Here is a 19,691-nt window from a genome sequence, read left to right on the forward strand (position 1 = left end):
ATAAGAAAAAATTTATCCTAGAACTCAACAAGCCTATGCATGTGATATTAGGCTTCTTATGAAGCTATCAGGATGGCAAAACACGGTATGCATTCACTAATTCGTTCACCACATATTTACTAAACTATGTGTAAGGTTTAATGGGAGGAACCTGAGTGAGAAGACAATATGTAAAGTTAAGAGTGATTCACGCCTGTAATCCCAGCACTTTGGGAGGCCGAGGAGGGCGGCTCAAGAGGTCAAGAGATCGAGACCATCCTGGCCAACATGGTGAAACCCCATCTCTACTAAAAATACAAAAAATTAGCTGGGCAAGGTTGCATGCGCCTGTGGTCCCAGCTACTTGGGAGGCTGAGGTGGAAGAATCGCTTGAACCCAGGAGGCGGAGGGTGCAGTGAGCCAAGATTGAGCCACTGCACTCCAGCCTGGCAACAAAGCAAGACTCCGTCTCAAAAAAAAAAAAAAAGAGTAACATTGAAATCCATCTTCAGGGTAACAGATGAAATTATAAAATAATCTATTCAAGTGGGTGAAAATTCTTGTGGTCACAAGTTTTTCTGTCCACTGACAGGTAAGCAAAAATAAGACACATTAAGGAACAAGATTTCAAACAGACCCTCAAAATTAACCATAGGCACCCATTCACTCTTCTACTATTCCGTACCCAAACATGGTGAAGATCAAAAGTATCACATACTCTGTGTATGCTTTTTTTTTTTTTTTTTTTTTTTTAAAGACGGGGTTTCACCATGTTGATCAGGCTGGTCTTGAACTCCCAACCTCAGGTGATCCGCCCGCCTTGGCCTCCAAAGTGCTTGGATTACAGGCGTGAGCCACCACGCCCAGCCTGTGTATGTTTTAATTTTACTTTTGGCAATAACATAATGCTGATGAAATTGCTCTTGTTGTTTTTCAGAAAAGCCTTATATTTGCCATAAGAACCATCAAAAAAATACTTTAAGATGCTATTAAGTGCTTGCTACAGCAGCACATATACTAAAATTGGAATGATACAACGATTAGCATAGTCCCCATGTGAAGATGACACAAATTCATGAAGCATTACCTATTTCAAAAAAGAAAAAAAAAAGCTTTTAAAAAAATCTCAATTTTTGGCCGGGTGCAGTGGCTCACCCCTATAATCCCAGCACTTTGGGAGGCCGAGGCAGGCGGATCATTTGAGGTCAGGAGTTCAAAACTGGCCTGGTCAATGTGGTGAAACCCCATCTCTACTAAAAGTACAAAAATTAGCCAGGCATGGTGGCGCATGCCTGTAATCCCAGCTACTCTGGAGGCTGGGGCAGGAGAACTGCTTGAGACCGGGAGGTGGAGGTTGCAGTGAAAAGAGATCATACCACTGCACTCCAGCCTGGGTGACAGAGTGAGACTCTGTCTCACAAAAAAATAAACAAATAATAAAAATTAAAATCTCAATTTTCTAGTAATGAAAACTAGTGCAACCACTGGGGCGGGGGGGTGGCAGCACCTCAGTGGGATAAGCAACAAATTTGTGGTTTTTTTGGTTTATTTCCTATCTCCTAAATTCTAATTTTTGAGTATGTAGTGTGGAAAACATTACAACATTAAAGCACATTATTAAAGCAAAGTACATTAAAGCAACTATGTCATAATGGAAACTCAGATGAATGTTGCTTTGTACCCATCCCGCAAACACTAGATACTGTCCTGTGATCTGAGAAAAGTAGTACACATGGGCCCCTACTGAAATGGTTAGGGAAATTCCCAGTTGATGAAACAAATGAGAATTATCGAGGGCACTTACTGTTTTTAAAAATGCTGTTTTAAAAAAGTTTCATGTCAATCTAGATAGATATGCACCACTACTTTGGGTATAGTGCTCTAAATCTACATACACGCAGAATATCAGCTTATCTCCAGATAAGAATATTCTTAGTATCAAACCCAACCCTTCCAAACTAATAACATTTCATAAAATCATTGCCTTAATAGTTTATCAAGGTCCAGTGTTAAAGCATAAATACTCTCTCCCTCAAACATGTAAAATTTTCCTCAAATAGACTCTCAACCAAATTTATTAAAATTCTAATAGATTCTGAAAAGCCCAAGCAAATCTTTTTGTAGAGCGGCAAATAAAGACATATTGATCTTTCTCTGATATAAAATCCTCTATTAATAAACATCTTTCTTTAAAGTGCTATATAAAAGTGTACTTATAATAGGAATGTTTCCTTTGTCTAGAATTAAAAGGAAAGGAAAATAAGAGAGGCAGGGAGGTTCAAAAATAAAAGGGAAATTGAAGGCACCCAGAAGCTTCTTTTTTTCTTTTTTTGAGACTGAGTCTTGCTCTGTCACCCAGGCTGGAGTGCAGTGGTACAGTATCTGCTCACTGCAACCTCTGCCTCCTGGGTTCAAGTGCTTCTCCTACCTCAGCCTCCCGAGTAGCTGGGGAATAGAGGTGTCCGCCACCATGCCTGGCTAATTTTTGTATTTTCAGTAGAGATAGGGTTTTACCATGTTGGCCAGGCTGGTCTCAAACTCCTGACCTCAAGTGATCCACCTGCCTTAGCCCCCGCAAAGTGCTGGGATTATAGGGGTGAGCCACCACACCTGGCCCAGAAACTTGTTTCTAAAATGATCTCAATATAACCACAAACATTAATATGCTTTACTAAAACACACATATATATTGACTTTAGGACCAATGGACACTGAAGAAAAGAACAAAGAATTCTCAGTTACTAACAGGAATTCCTCTATAAAAGAAAACTAATGGGACGATTTCAGAGTTAACATAATATATTGTAATTTCTGTTTAGCCGTGTGCCTTTTTTTTTTTTTTTTGAGACAGTGTCTTGCTCTGTCGCCAGGCTGGAGTGCAGTGGCATAATCTCAGCTCATTGCAACCTCCCCCTCCTGGGTTCAAGGGATTCTCCTGCCTCAACATTCCAAGTAGCTGGGACTACAGGCGTGCACCACCACCCCCAGCTAATTTTTGTAGAGATGGGGTTTCACCATGTTGGCCAGGATGGTCTTGATCTCTTGATCAAGCCACCGCGCCCGGCCAGCTGTATCCTTTTAAATGCATAGATTATTATTATTCTGACACTACAGGTGTGCTGGCTTCCCTTCCCCAACTTTCTCCTTGAACTTTTCCTTTTCCTTCTCTTTTTATTGGCATTTGGTGGGAATATATTGCATCTGTTAGCACAGGCAACTGTTTAGACTTCTTAGACTTACCCCAGATTGATTTGTACTGCTAAGCCCTGCGTGTTCATAAAACAGTTATGTTATATTGAGGTTACCCCCTAAAAATACATACTTTAAAAAAGTTCACTGTTTCAGAGATCAACTTTCTCCTCCCATTTACCCTGTAATCCAATATTAAACAATTAATTACAAACTGGTGCCTAAAACACAACTAAATCTTAAGTTTTAATTTTCTGAATCTCTTTCCTCTCTTCTCCATTCCTTTCTTATAAATCTTAGCTTGTAAAACGTAGCTAAATTTAGTTTTGCCCTAAACAAAGAGAAAGAAATGTGAGTCACAGTGATCTACCACTTAAACAAAGGCTTTTCCACTATCTTCATCCCAAAACAAAGACTAATCTATGTCAGAATTCAAATGGAAGTTGACATGTTTACAGACGAATCTAGTCTCAAATGCCTAGTCTGAATGTGAATAAGTTTCTGAAACTATTCAACATTAACCAAATTATCTTTAAATTTATCTCTATGCGCTGGAGGCCGTGGCTTACGCCTGTAATCCCAGCACTTTGGGAGGCTGAGGCAGGTGGATCACCTGAGGTCAGGAATTCGAGACCTGCCTGACCAATATGGTGAAACCCTGTCTTTAAAATAAACAAAAAATAAAAAAATAAAATAAATTTATCTCTATGCTACTAAACATGAGATAACTTTAATGATATAAATGAAATGATATAGATAAAATATAGTTAGGAATATTCAACTTTATGTCAATTAAGGTAAATAAAACAAACCAAAAACAATTTCTGGGCAGAAATTTGTCTTTGTTATGTTAGATCAGAGCCAACAATATTAATTATTCTGAATTAATCTAAATATTTTCCTGTATTTGGGCAGGGCCAATTGGTTAACAAATAACTATACCTGCATATAAGTTCTGGCATACATACGTCTCCTTATCTTCACTTTGTTATTATTATTAGGTCACTATCAGAATTTAAGTAATTTTAAAAATATATTTTATGTATCGGTTTACTAATGCCAATCAGTAGACTGCAATAGTTTTTATTTGAGGTCAATATTAAGAATGCCCTTTTGTCCCTCACACTGTTCCCCACCCTAATGTCTCCTCCTCTATACTACCTAAAGGTCAGTTTATCAGGGAACATAAAAGTAATAATTACATACAAATATTCAGAAATAGGCAAATACACAAACATAAGCTCCTTCACAGCTTCAAAAAGAAAATAAAGAGGTTTTAAAAGGTTTCAACCTGCATTACCATTTACAGTTTCCAAAGAAAGCTTTTGTAAATGAAAATACTCCATTTTGGCAGGGCACAGTGGCTCATGCCTATAATACCAGCACTTTGGGAGGCAGACATGAGTGGATCACCTGAGGTCAGGAGTTCAAGGCCAGCCTGGCCAGCATGGTGAAACCTCATCTCTACTAAAAATACAAAAAATTAGCAGGGTGTGGTGGCAGGCACCTGTAATTCCAGCTACTTGGGAGGCTGAGGCAGAAGAACTGCTTGAACCCAGGAGGTAGAGGTTTGCAGTGAGACAAGATCGTGCCACTGCACTCCACCATGGGCCACAAGAGTGAAACTCTGTCTCAAAAAAAGAAAATATTCCATTTCATCTGACCATATGTGTTTTTTTCCATATGTATGTAAAGTGAAAGAAAGCCAAGCAGTGACAATACATTTCCAAATACTGACTATAGGATTACAATGCCCAAAATTAAAGACCTTTGACACTTTAAAGAACTGCCTGAATAGATGACATTAGATTTTGCTATATTTCCCATTTTAATGGTCAGTCTACTGAAAACACATTCTCAGAGGGCCAGATTAGCCATACTATATATTAAAGCAATTATCAATCAATATTGCTAATTTTTATTGGGAAAAAATTAGGATGAAAACACAACCAGGTATTTTCTTAGTAAATCAAAACAGGAAAGTATGATATCAACTTAAAATTTGCTGATTTCACAGCATATCTTAAACTTATTCAATATTAACATGGATAAAAAACAGGAGTAAGGTTTCTTTTTTACTTGAGATAGAGTCTTGCTCTGTCGCCAGGCACCAGGCTGGAGTGCAATGGCACAATCTCGGCTCACTGCAACCTCCACCTCTTGGGTTCAAGCAATTCCCCTGCCTCAGCCTCCCAAGTAGCTGGGACTACAGGCGTGCGCCACCACACCCAGCTAATTTTTATATTTTAGTAGAGACGGGGTTTCACCATGTTGGCCAGGATGGTCTCGATCTCTTGACCTCATGATCCGTCCACCTCAGCCTCCCAAAGTGCTGGGATTACAGGCGTGAGCCACCGCGCCCAGCCCAAGAATAAAGTTTCTTATACAAGTTAACAGACAACCAGTTCTAACGTCTACTATCCTCAGGTCCAGCTCAATCTTGATTCTCTACGACCTTGTTCGAACAGTTTAATCTCTCAGGTTTATTACTGATAAAATGAAATAATAACATTTGCTCTACTTCTGGGCTATGAGATTCAAATAAAATACATTTAAGTGCTTCACTAACTTCTAAATACTTTAAAAATGTTCATGGCATCAGATGGCAAACGATAATATTCTTAAGGAGCCAAAATCACCTTTTTATTAGTTCTGTACACACAATTGGCATTCAGATTAGTACTGATGTAAAGATGGCTCTTTGATAATAAGTTACATCACTTTGTTGAATCGAGTTCAAATTCAAAATCCTGTAAGAATTTTAAGAATTGTTTCCAGGTGACACTAACCAAAGAATTGATGACTACTAAAACATAACTTAAAAACTATGGAACTATATACCTTTACTGGTGGTGTAGAACATGGGGAAGGAGTCATCACACAGGTTTCTTGACTATTATAGGAAGGGCTTTCAGTCAGGTTCAGATATAACTCATCTTCATTGGTAAAATTTCCCTGATTGTCCACTTCTGGAGAGATGCAGATTACTATGGCACTAGTGTTATCTGCTCGGAGCATACGCTGTCTCCAGCGGCCTAATGCTCGATTCACAAGCATTTTGGCACAAGATTGTCCGTGCTCACCCTGTATTCAAAAGAATAAGGAGAAGGAAAGTAACTCAGATTTAGCTGCCACTACATCTATATCAAATTAAATAATTGGTCTTCATTGTGGCCTAAATAAAGCTCTCAAATTTTCACACTTTATCCCCAGTCTCCTTAGCTATGTTAAAATAGTACTTTTATGAATTAAAACAAATACTAACAAAACATGGTTTTAGACTGTCATTAAATTTCACTCAGATATTATTATCAAGAAACTCAGCCTTCACTGTAACTTTAATTAGAAAAAGTTATAAAGACGTTACTTAAAAAGAAAGTAAACATCAAGTTATTTAGAAAACATAATTCACAAACAAGACAATCAGGCATGGTGAAAAAAATAATTACAAAGGGTCAATTTCCTCCTAATTTAAGAGCTTCTGCAAATCAAAAACAATGACTCAACATAAAAATTGTCAAAGGATATAAACAAAATCCAGAGAAAAGGAAATATAAACAACTTGTGTGTGTGTGTCTGTGTGTGTGTGTGTGTCTGTGTGTGTATAAACAGTCAATGCCACTCATATGGGGAAAAAGTAACACGGTAACTGCTTATAGTATGGAGAACAAATATATACCAACCAAATGAGTAAAAGAAACAAAACCAAAAGGATCTCATTTTATGCAAATAAATGTGAAATAAAACTTTCAATGTCATATATAAATTTGAAATCTGCTAAGTTTCACAGAATAGAAATGAAAATGATGTACCCCAGAAAATAAGCCTACATGTTTGTTTGTTTTTTTTTTGAAATGGAGTTTTGCTCTTGTTGCCCAGGCTGGAATACAATGGTGCAATCTCAACTCACTGCAACCTCTGCCTCCCCAGTTCAAGCAATTCTCCTGCCTTAGCCTTCCTAGTAGCAGGGATTGCAGGTACCCAACACCACATCCAGCTAATTTTTTTTTTTTTTTTGTATTTTTAGTAAAGATGGAGTTTCACCATGTTGGCCAGGCTGGTCTCGAACTCCTGAACTCAGGTGATCCGCCTGCCTCGGCCTCCCAAAGTTCTGGGAATACAGGGGTGAGCCATCGCGCCTGGCCACCTACATGTATTAAAAGTACCTGAAGAAATAAATGAATGATGAAAAAGAGTGGAAATTTGTTTGTTTGTTTGTTTGTTGTTTTTGAGACAGGGTCTCCCTCTGTCACCCAGGTTGGAGTGCAGTGGTGTGACCTCGGCTTACTGCAGTCTCAACCTCCTGGGCTCAAGTGATCCTCCCACCTCAGCTACTCAGAAGGCTGAGGCGGGAGAATCAGTTGAACCCAGGAGGTGGAGGTTGCAGTGAGCCATGATTGCACCACTGCACTCCAGCTTGGGTGACAAAGTGAGATTCTGTCTCAAAAACAAAAACAAAAGTGTATTATTTCAATAGATGCTGAGAAAGCATTTCATAAAATTGAACATTCCTTTTATGATTAAAAAAAAAAACCCCCATCAAAGGTGGCTATAGTAGATATATACCTCAAAATGACAAACCCACAGCTAACATCATACTGAATGCGGAAAAAAATTGAAGGTCTTTCCTCTAAGGACTGAAATAAACAAAGATGACCCACTCTCACTACTGTTACTCAATACAATATTGGAAGTTGTCTGGTCATGGTGGCTCACGCCTGTAATCCCAGCACTTTGGTAGGCTGATGCAGGTGGATCATTTGAGGTCAGGAGCTCAAGACCAGCCTGACCAATATGGTGAAACTCTGTCTCTACTAAAAATACAAAAATCAGTCAGGTGTGTTGGTAGGCACCTGTAATCCTACCTACTCAGGAGGCTGAGGCAGGAGGCTCTCTTGGAATTCAGGAGGCAGACGTTGCAGTGAGCCAAGATCGTGCCACTGCACTCCAGCCTAGGAGATAGAGCAAGACTCTTGTCTCAGGAAAAAAAAAAATACAATACTGGAAGTCCTGGCCAGAGCAATTAGGCAAGACAAAGAAATAAAGGGCATCCAAATTGGAAACGAAGAAGTCAAATGAGCCTTGTTTGCAGATAACATGATCCCCTACCTACAAAAACCAAAAATGCCACCAAAAAAACTGTTAGAGATGATAAATTCAGTGAAATTGCAGAATACAAGATCAACATACAAAAATCAGCAGCATTTACTATACGAACAGCAAACAGTCTGAAAAAGAAATCAAGAAAGCAATCCCATTTCCAATAGGTATACAAATAATAAAATACCTAGTAATCAATTTAACCAAAGTTGTGAAAGATCTATAAAGGAAAACTAGAAAATACTGATGAAAGAAATTTAAGAGGACACAAAAAAATAGAAAGATAGTCCATGCTTATGGATTGGATGGATTAACACTGTTAACATGACAATACTACCCAAAGCAATTTAAAGATTCAATCCCTATCAAAATTGCAATGACACTGTTCACATAATTTTTTCTTTAAGCTCAGAATTTATATGGAACCATAAAAGATCCTGAATAGCCAAAGCAATTCTAAGCCAAAAGAACAAAGCTGGAGGCATCATACCACCTGACTTCAAACTATACTAGAGAGCTACAGTAACCAAAATAGCATGGTACTGCTACAAAAACAGACACATAGATCAATGGAACAGAACGGAGAACTCATATATAAATCCACACATTTGCAACCAGCTCATCTTCAACAAAGGTGCCAAGAGCAACAATAAATGGTGCTGGGAAAACTGGATAACTACATGCAGAAGAATGAAACTATACCCCTATCTCTCACTATACACAAAAATCAAATCAAACTAAAGACTTAAATCTAAGACCTCAATTGGTGGAAGAGGTAACCACAATTCTATTCTCTCTCTTTGTGAGATCTACTTTGATCTCACAAACTATGAAACCACTAGAAGAAAACATGAAAGAAATGCTCCAGGACACAATTTTTGCATGAGACCTCAAAAGCACCAGCAACCAAAGCAAAAATAGGCAAATGAAAATACAAGCTGAAATGAAAAGCAAACAATCAACAAAGTGAAGAGACAACCAACAGAATTGGATAAAATATCTGCAAACTATTCCATCTGACAAGGAATTAACAACTACAACATGTAAGGAGCTTAAATCAGTAGCAACAAACAAAACCCAAGTAATCCAATTTTAAAATGAGCAAAAGATCTAAAACACTCATTTCCCAAAAGACACACAAATGATTAACAGATATATGAAAAAATACTCAGTATCACTAATCATCAGAGAAATGCAAATCAAACCACAATGATGTATCATCTCATGCCGGTTAAAATGGCTTGTATCAAAGAGAGGCAACTGCAAATGCTGCTGAGGATATGGAGAAACGGGAACCCTCAAACAGTGTTAGCAGGAATGTAAATTAGTGTAGCCACTATGAAGAACAGTATGAAGGTTCCTCAAAATAACAAGTAAACTACCATATGATCCAACAATTCCACTACTATACATATATCCAAAACAAGGACAATCAATACACTGAAAGTCTATCTGCACTCCCATGTTTATTGCAGCACTATTCACAATAGTCCAGAAATCATCCAACATCAATTTCACTTAACAGATGAATGGATAAAGAAAATGTAGTTCAGTGCACCGGGAGCATGGGGTGGGGGGGAAGATTAAAAAAAAAAGAAAGAAAATGTTGTGTTTATATATATATACACACACACACAATGAAATAGTATTCAGCCATAGAAAAGACTGAAATCCTGTCATTTGCAGCAACATGGATGGAACTGGAGGCCATCATGCTAAATAAAATAATCTAAGCACAGAAAGACACGATCTCGCAAAGAGAGAGAGTAGAACTGTGGTTACCAGAAGCCAGGAAGGGTAGTGGGGAGGGAGAGATGAAGAGTGGAAAAAAATAATATAAATGTATTAATTACTATCGAACTGTACACATTCAAGTAGTACAAATGATAAATTTGTACTACTTGAAAGTGCACAAATTTCTTTACATACACACACACAAAACTATACATTTTTATACATAAAAACTATATATATTTGAAGTAAATATGTATAGTTTACTTCAATTTTTTTTTTTTTTTTTTTGAGACGGAGTTTCGCTCTTGATACCCAGGCTGGAGTGCAATGGCGCGATCTCAGCTCACCACAACCTCTGCCTCCTGGGTTCTGGCAATTCTCCTGCCTCAGCCTCCTGAGTAGCTGGGATTACAGGCACACGCCACCATGCCCAGCTAATTTTTTGTATTAGTAGAGACGGGGTTTCACCATGTTGACCAGGATGGTCTCGATCTCTTGACCTCGTGATCCACCCGCCTCGGCCTCCCAAAGTGCTGGGATTACAGGCTTGAGCAATCGTGCCCGGCTACTTCAAATTTTTTTAAGTGTGCTTTAAAATCTCTATTTTTAAGTGTAGTTATGTCCACTCAAATTTTTTTTTTTTTTTTTTTTTTTGAGACCAAAAGTCTCACTCTGTCACCCAGGCTGAAATGCAGTGGAACAATCTTGGCTCACTGCAACCTCTGCCTCTTGGGTTCAAGTGATTCTCCTGTGTCAGCCCCCCAAGTAGCTGAGATTACAGGCGCATGCCACCATGCCCAGCTAATTTTTATATTTTTAGTAGAGATGGGGTTTCACCATATTGGCCAGGGTGGTCTTGAACTCCTGACCTCAAGTGATCCACCCGCCCTGGCCTCCCAAAATGTTGGGATTACAGGCGTGAGTCACCGCGCCAGGCCTACATGTATTTCTTCGTGTTTTTTCCAAAAACCACTGTTGCCTTAGATCAATCCTACAAACTTTCTTGCTCAAATATCACTCTCTTCCATGAAGCTTCCTATGCAGTCTTCTGAAGTTTTCTATTGTCTCACTCTCTCAGGTCTCATAAGACTTGTTCTAATTATCATTATACGGATGCTTCCTTCAATACTCATCTTAAAACACTTTAGTGTCCATAAATAGGTTCTTCCAACCTACTACAAACTAGCTTTTGTTTTCATGCCATTGAAATGCTCTCTCTCAGATCATTAAAGAATTCTAAATCCATTAGAACAGTCTTTATGCTACTCTTTGATATCTGATAATCTCCACCTAAATGTAACACACCAGGCCCTGAAATTGTAAAACTGAATCAAGATGACTCTCACCTTTAAAGAACTCATAATCTAATGGGATTGTTTTATTTATATATTCTATTTATAATAATATGGTAAGTGCTGAGGAAGGACCGTATTCTATTTATTTTTGTAACCCCTGTACCTAATATGTTAGTTGAGTGAATGAATGGAGGCAATTTTTTTTTTTTGGGACAGAGTTTCATTCTTATCACCCAGGCTGGAATCCAAAGGCATAATCTTGGCTCATTGCAACCTCTGCCTCCCAGGTTCAAGAGATTCTCCTGCCTCAGCCTCCTAAGTAGCTGGGACTACAGGCATGTGCCACTACATTTGGCTAATTTTGTATTTTTAGTAAAGGCGGGCTTTCACCATGTTGGCCAAGCTGGTCTTGAACTCCTGATCTTGGGTGATCCACCCGCCTTGGACTCCCAAAGTGCTGGGATTACAGGTTTGAGCCACCATACACAGCATGAATGGAGGCAATTTTACAAAAATTCAATTAATTTGCCCCTTGTTTCACCTCAAAATACAGCTTTACCATTCCTTCCATCTAAGAGAAAGATCATCTTTTCTAAGGATAACCCATCTGTGGGTCTTTGATTCCAGATACGTCCATGTACTCTGTTAGGGGATGATGATGAAAATGTTGTGAGATTAGAAGTTGGGCATGGCAGCACAGTAGTCCCAGTTAATCAGGAGGCTCAGGTGAGAGGACTGCTTAAGCCTAAGAGTTCTAAACGAGCCTGGGGAACATAGTGAGACCTCATCTCCTGGGAAAAAAAAAAAAAAAGTAGTAGAAGTAGTGGTAATGGAGGCCAGGCACAGTGGCTCACGCCTGTAATCCCAGCACTTTGTCGGGCTGAGACAAGCAGATCACCTGAGGTCAGGAGTTCGAGACCTGCCTGGCCAACATGGTGAAACCCCATCTTTACTAAAAATACAAAAAATTAGCTGGGTATGGTGGCCCATGCCTGTAGTCTCAGCTATTTAGGAGGCTGAGGTGGAAGAATCGCTTGAACCTGGGAGGCAGAGGTTAGAGTGAGCTGAGATCACACCACTGTACTCCAGTCTGGGTGACAGAGCGAGACTCTGTCTCAAAAAAAAAAAAGTAGTGGTGATGGTTGTGCAGCTTTGTGAACTACACTAAGAATCACTGAATTATATACTTTAAAAGGATAAATTTTATGGCATGCAAATTATATGCCATTTTTAAAATAAGGAATTAGCAATGTTTCATAGGCCAATTTATGCTGAAGTCAGTGGTTGCGTATTTCATTATTGGGTTTCTCTTACTTATTTCTTGTTTCACTCCCCTAATGATTAGGATCTACAAAGCCTATGTTTTACCCACTAGCAGATCCAGGCAAATGCAAAAATCTACCCAAGGTGAATGTCCTTAATTCATATTCAAGTCCCTGACAGAAGTACCAAAACAATGTTTAGACAACAATATCAAGTTATTGAATCACTTCTCACCATCAGGTATTTTTTCTCCTCTTGGTCCTGGCACATTGAGATGGCATCTTGAGGTGGAATCATATTCCAAAGTCCATCACTCCCCAATATAATATACTTGTGCTTCTGAGGGTCAAGAGTGTGGACACTTGTGTCTGGTTCAGGTGACACCACAAACTCACCACTGAAGAAATCATAGCTCCACAAATCACCTGGGGAAAGGGAGCAGAAAAAGCAAGAAGTATTAGTTGGAAGCAAATAGTATGACAGCAACAGATTAAAAGAGAAAATCTACACAGTTCATCTCAATAGATGCAGAAAAGCATTTGATAACATTCAAACTTCTTTCATGATAAGACTTTCTAGCAAAGTAAGAATAAAAGGGAACTCCCTTAACCTGATAAAGTATATCCACTAGAATTCTGTAATAATCATCTTAAAGATAAAATGTTAGAAGTATTCCCTTTAAAATGCAGGAATAAGAAAACTATACCTTGTATCATTGCTTCTCTTCTAATACTATACTGAGTCCTTCCCAGCACAGCAAGATAATAAAAATAAAAGGTATACAAAATAGAAAGGAGAAAATAATACTATTATTGCAGATAATTTCACTTCTTTTTTTAATCTTGAAACAGAACCAGCTGAGATAATTTCATTTCTACACTGAAAACCAAAAAGAAATTATTACAGTAGGAAAGTTTAGCAAAGTTGTTAAATACAAACCCAATATATTAAGCCAACAGTATTTCTACACAATAGCAATACTTAGAAAATATAAATTTTTAAATAATCTGATTTTAACAATGAACAAAATATAAGGTATTTAGGAACAGATTTAACAAAAGGTATACACACCTGTTATGAAAATTATAAGTTCTATTTTGAAACATTAAAAAGATAATCTAAATAAATGAAGAAACCAATCACATTCATAGATAGGAATACTTGTTATAATAAAGATATTAATTCTTCCCAAAATAATCTACAAGTCAATGTAATTCTAACCAAAATCCCAAAAGGACTGTTGTAGAATTTGATAGGCTAAGCACAAAGGGCCAGGATTAACCAAGATAATTTTGAAGAAAAAGGACAAAATGAGAACTTATCCTAGAAACATAAGTACCAATGGCTGTGTGCAAACTTCCTGTTAATCCCTAGATAAGTAAAGTACCTACATCAAAACTTACAGAATGAGTACCAGTCACTTGGAAGAAAATTCAAAATCGAAAAAAGAGCATTTTGCTTCCTTTTTTTTTTTTTTTGAGATGGAGTTTCGCTCTTGTTACCCAGGCTGGAGTGCAATGGCACGATCTCGGCTCACCGCAACCTCCGCCTCCTGGGTTCAGGCAATTCTCCTGCCTCAGCCTCCTGAGTAGCTGGGATTACAGGCACACGCCACCATGCCCAGCTAATTTTTTTTGTATTTTTAAGTAGAGACGGGGTTTCACCATGTTGACCAGGATGGTCTCGATCTCTTAACCTCATGATCCACCCGCCTCGGGCTCCCAAAGTGCTGGGACTACAGGCGTGAGCCACCGCGCCCGTCCGAAAAAAGAGCATTTTAATGCTCTTTACCAACCATATGACCAACCTTTGGAGAGCAACAGTTCTCTCTTTCGGTGAGCCAGAAAAAGAAGGCTCTTACTTTTATCCTTCTCCTCGATTAGCTCCACATAAAAACAATGCCTAAACTTCTGCCTAGACCTATTAGATATAGTCAACCCAGACCATAAAAAAGATCAATCAAACTGAAACAGAAGAAAATAAAAATGATTTATAGACACCATCTACTTTTCTGTAATACATAAGACAACATAAATGAAACAATATAAATTTTTCTTTTGTTTCCAATAAATGAGGAAGAGGAGACAGAAAGGAGAAAACATTAATTTCCACCTCTTTGCTTTATCGTGAACTACTTAAGGGAAAGGCCTTTATTTTTATTTATTTATTTTTTGTTAAACAAGAGGAAGCTCTTTGTTCTTTTCGTTATTTCTTTTTTTTTCTTTTCTTTTTTTTTTTTTGAGACAGAGTTTCGCTCGTTACCCAGGCTGGAGTGCAATGGCGCGATCTCGGCTCACCGCAACCTCTGCCTCCTGGGTTCAGGCAATTCTCCTGCCTCAGCCTCCTGAGTAGCTGGGATTACAGGCACGTGCCACCATGCCCAGCTAACTTTTTGTATTTTTTAGTAGAGACGGGGTTTCACCATGTTGACCAGGATAGTGTCAATCTCTTGACCTCGTGATCCACCCGCCTCGGCCTCCCAAAGTGCTGGGATTACAGGCGTGAGCCACCGTGCCGGCCCCCTGTTCTTTTCCTTATTTAAACTTCCCATCAGCGCCCATCAGAAATACTGGCAATTCAAACATGCTCAGAGTCCAACAAAATAATTACTCCCACTCAAAAATAGCAAAATCATTACTAACCAGACTCTTCAAAGAGCACTTCAACCTTCTGAGCAGTAGAACAGAATACATGCAACCACTAAAAGCTAATTATAATCCAGATAAGCTCACAAAGACACATTTACCTCTTTATAACAGAAAATAAAGCTCCCTGGTTCACAAAATAATAAAAATAAAACATGGAGACAGTTAGTGGCACAATCACGGCTCACTGCAGTCTCAATCTCCTGGGCTCAAGTAATCCTCCTACGTCAACCCCTGAAGCAGCTGGGACTATAGGAGTGCACCAACAGGCCCAGCTAATTTTTTATTTTTTGTAGAGATGGGATCCCACTATGTTGTCCAGGCCGGTCTCCAACTCCTGGACTCAAGTGATCCTCCCACCTCCATCCCCAAAGTGCTGGGATTATAGGTATAAGCCACGGCACTGGGCCTGTTTTTTATAGGTATGAGCCACAGCACCTATGTAATACATTCACGTGGTAAAAAATCCAAAAAATACAAAAGGGTATACAGTGAAAATTCTCCTTTCTCATCACTGCCCTTCCAGTTTTCCCTGTAGGCACTATTATTTTTATGTTCTTATCTTCCTGGAGATACCTATCTATCTACCTACACACACATATATATATATGTGTATATTTAGGTTGCTTTGGTGAAATCATCCTTTCAAGTTTCCAACTTCTACTGACAACTTTGAAATCACTAGTCTCCTAGTCTCCAATATCTTGCCAATTTCATTTTTTTTTTTTTTTTTTTTTTTTTTGAGATGGAGTTTCACTCTTGATGCCCAGGCTGTAGTACAATGGCATGATCTCAGCTCACTGCAACCTCTGCCTCCTGGGTTCAAGTGATTCTCCTGCCTCAGCCTCCCGAGTAGCTGGGGTTAAAGGTGCCCACCACCACACCTGGCTAATTTTTGTATTTTTAGTAGCGACGGGGTTTCATCATGTTGGCTAAGCTATTCTCAAACTTCTGACCTCGGATATCTGCCCACCTCAGCTCTCAAAGTGCTGGGATTACAGGCATGAGTCACTGCACCTGGTCTCAATCTCTATTTCTTCTTTTTTTTTTTGAGATGGAATCTTGCTCTGTCGCCCAAGCTGGAGTGCCACAGCATGATCTCGGATCACTGCAACCTCCACCTCCTGGATTCAAGTGATTCTCCTGCCTCACCTCTCAAGTAGCTGGGACTACAGGCGCATGCCGCCACACCTGGCTAATTTTTTAGTAGAGATGGGATTTCACTGTATTAGCCAGGATGGCCTCAATCTCTTGACCCTGTGATCCACCCGCCTTGGCCTCCCAAAGTGCTGGGATTACAGGTGTAAGCTACCACACTCGGCCCTCAAGCTCTATTTCTTTCTCAATAAACCTCAATAGGTTTTTAGAAGAAGGGATTGTTTCTAACTTAAATTCTAACTTTAATATATCTGGGTTTTGACTAAGATATATGGTTTATTTCTATTTCTTAGATTTCTTTCATTATTTGGTAGTTTCCCGCATATAAATCTTAAACATAGTTTGTTACAATTATACTTAAGTATTTCATGGTTTTTTTGGGTGTGATTATAAATGATACTTATTTAAATTTCATTATGAATTGCTCATTTCTAGTACATAAAAATATGATAGACTGTGTATGCTGAATCTGGGTCCTGTGAACTTGCTGAATCCACTTATTAATTCTAATAGTTCATTTGAAGACTATTTGGGATCTTTTAAGCAGACAATGTTGGAATCTGTGGATAAAGCTAGTTTTAGTTATTTGCTGAACCACCTGAGATCAGATTACAGACTCAAAACACTTCACCTCCAAATAGTAATACTTCAACATTTATCTCCTAAGCAAGAGGATGTTATTTTACCACAGTCAGGCAATTTTGTATTGCTACACTACTGTATAATATAGTTACTGTTCAGTTTTCCCAGTGGTCACAATAATGCATTTAATATCCAGGATCCATTCAAGGATCATTCTTTGGCCAGGTTAGGTGGCTCATGCCTTTAATCCCAGGACTTTGGGAGGCTGAGGCAGGAGGATCGCTTGAGCCCCGGAGTTCAAGACCAGCTTGGGCAACACAGTAAGACCCTATCTTGATTTCTTAAAAAACTTAAAAAATCATTCACTGCATTTGTCATTTTTTTTAGTCATTTTAAACCTATAACAGTTTTCTGGGGTTTTGCTTTGTTATCATTCACGGTATTGACAACTGTGAAGAGTTCAAGACAGTTCTTTTGCTGAGTGTGGTGGCTCACACCTGAAATCTCAGCACTTTGGGAGGCCAAGGCAGGTGGATCACTTGAGGTCAGGAGTTTGAGATGAGCCTGGCTCTACTAAAAATACAACAGTTAGCTGGGTGTGGTGGCGTGCGCCTGTAATCCTAGCTACTCGGGAGGCTGAGACAGGAGAACAGCTTGAACCTAGAAGGTGGACATCGCCAGGATCATACCACTGCACTCCAGCCTGGGCAACAGAGTGAGATTCCATCTTTAAAAAAAAAAAAAGGGAAGACAGTTTTTTTGCACAATGACCTTTAAATTGGATCCATCGGATTGTCTCCTGATGCTCTACAGTGGTTCATGTTCAGGTAAACTCATTTTTGGCTATAGAACTACACTGCTGATGTCATGTCCTTCTCTGTGTATCACATGAGGAGAGACAGTGTGTCAGTCTGTCCTATTATTGGCAGTACTGACTTTGGTCATTTGGTTAAAGTGCTGTCTACTGGCAGCATAAAGTACCTTTTTTTTTTTTTTTAACTGGTGAGTAGTCTGTAGGGTGCAAGTTTGAGGCTCTGTGAAATATCCTGTTCTGTACCAAAATATGCCACATTTTAGCATCGACTGATGATTCCTGAATGAATCAATTATTACTATAATGGTTATAAACTGATGATAGAACACTCTAACTACATTTATTAGCTGACAGTTTTACTTTATTTTGGTTCTTTTTTCTCCTCTTTCCCAACCTCCAAAAGTCTTTTTTTTCTGACAGGGGCTTACTCTGTCGCCCAGGATGAACTGCAGTGGTGGTTCATTGCAGCCTTGGCCTCTCAGACTCAAGCAATCCTCTCACCTGTCTCTCAAGTAGCTGGGACTACAGGTGTGCACCCCCACACCCAGCTAATTTTTTGTATTTTTTCTACAGATGGGGTTTCACCATGTTGGTCAGGCTGGTCTCAAACTCCTGAGCTCAAGCAATCCACCCACTTCAGCCTCCCAAAGTGCTAGGATTACAGGAATAAACCACTGTGCCTGGCCCAGAAGTCTTTTTTTTTTTTTTTGGAGATGGAGTCTTGCTCTGTCGCCTATGCTGGAGTGCAATGGCTCAATCTTTGCTCATCGCAACCACTGCCTCCTGGGTTCAAGTGATTCTCCTGCCTCCTGAGTAGCTGGGATTACAGGCACACACCACCACGCCAAGCTAATTTTTTGTATTTTTGGTAGAGACGGGGTTTCACCATGTTGGCCATGTTGGTCTCAAATTTCTGACCTTGTGATCCTCCTGTCTTGGTCTCCTAAAGTGCTGGGATCACAGGCATGAGCCACTGTGTCTAACCCCAAAAGTTTTTTTTTTTCCTTTTTTTTTTACGGAGTCTCACTCTGTCGGCCAGGCTGGAGTGCAGTGGTGTGATCTCGGCTCACTGCAACCTCCACCTCCCAGGTTCAAGCAATTCTCCTGCCTCAGCCTCCTGAGTAGCTGGGACTACAGGTTTGTGCCACCATGCCAGGCTGATTTTTTGTATTTTGGGTAGAGATGGGGTTTCACCGTGTTAGCCAGGATGGTCTTCATCTCCTGACCTCATGATCCACCTGCCTCTGCCTCCCAAAGTGCTAGGATTACAGGCATGAGCCACTGTACCTAGCACGAAAGTCTTTTTTAAAGAAGAATTTTCCTTGGAGTCTCTCTGGATCTGCTGTGGTGGGGGGGAGGGGCGCACACGGCACACTCAATTTGCAAATCGTTCATTGCCCAATTAAACACCTTTAAATGTTAAAAAAAAAAAAAAGTTTTCCATTCTTCTACCTATACATTCTGTCTCAACGCAGACTTATAGATTCTTTTTTATTCGATATTTTTAAATTAATTCCTTTTATGATTCGTTTTGATGCTCAAGTTCCTTCAAATTTGCTAGTATAAGTCCCTTTTAACAAACTCACCAGATAGATGATTCATATTCATGTCACTTTCCCCTGTTTTACCATTTCAAAAAGTCTGTGTGACTCTATATAAGATCAAATAACTGCTAAGTATCAGACTGGGCCTTTAACTAAGGTTTTTATTATTGGTCTAGGGTTTGTATAATAAAGATCACAGAACATCATTTCTGCAGGTCCTGAAGGGAGGTGCCTTCAACACTGACAGACAGCTAACTCCCTTTTTTCTTCAGTAGAGGGTGCTGAAAGGACACCAGAAAAGAAGAGGCCTTTCTTCTGGTTCAGTATATTTTCTGCTTGTTCCTTAGCAGATGGCAACCAGCAGTCCACAGACATTCAGTGGTCCTTA

The 19,691-nt window shown here is 39.3% G+C and overlaps 1 protein-coding gene and 1 non-coding gene across 2 annotated transcripts in view; one reads left to right on the forward strand and one right to left on the reverse strand.

Annotated features, from left to right (window-relative positions):
• Window positions 1–19,691, reverse strand: part of PPM1D (protein phosphatase, Mg2+/Mn2+ dependent 1D) — a 59,444-nt gene that overhangs the window by 1,477 nt on the left and 38,276 nt on the right. Inside the window, exons 4-5 of the mRNA XM_012445529.2 lie at window positions 12,795–12,985; window positions 6,010–6,252 (exon numbers count right to left, since the gene is read on the reverse strand). Coding sequence (XP_012300952.2) covers window positions 6,010–6,252; window positions 12,795–12,985 — 434 coding nt within the window. The remainder of the gene's footprint in view (window positions 1–6,009; window positions 6,253–12,794; window positions 12,986–19,691) is intronic.
• LOC135275837 (U6 spliceosomal RNA) lies at window positions 973–1,074 on the forward strand. Its single transcript, XR_010343404.1, has one exon. It is a non-coding gene; the product is annotated as a U6 spliceosomal RNA (small nuclear RNA).

This window comes from Aotus nancymaae, unplaced genomic scaffold (genome assembly GCF_030222135.1).
Source record: "Aotus nancymaae isolate 86718 unplaced genomic scaffold, 86718_ANA_hifiasm-v0.15.2.pri h1tg000018l, whole genome shotgun sequence".
In the NCBI taxonomy this organism is placed as follows: Eukaryota; Metazoa; Chordata; class Mammalia; order Primates; family Aotidae; genus Aotus; species Aotus nancymaae.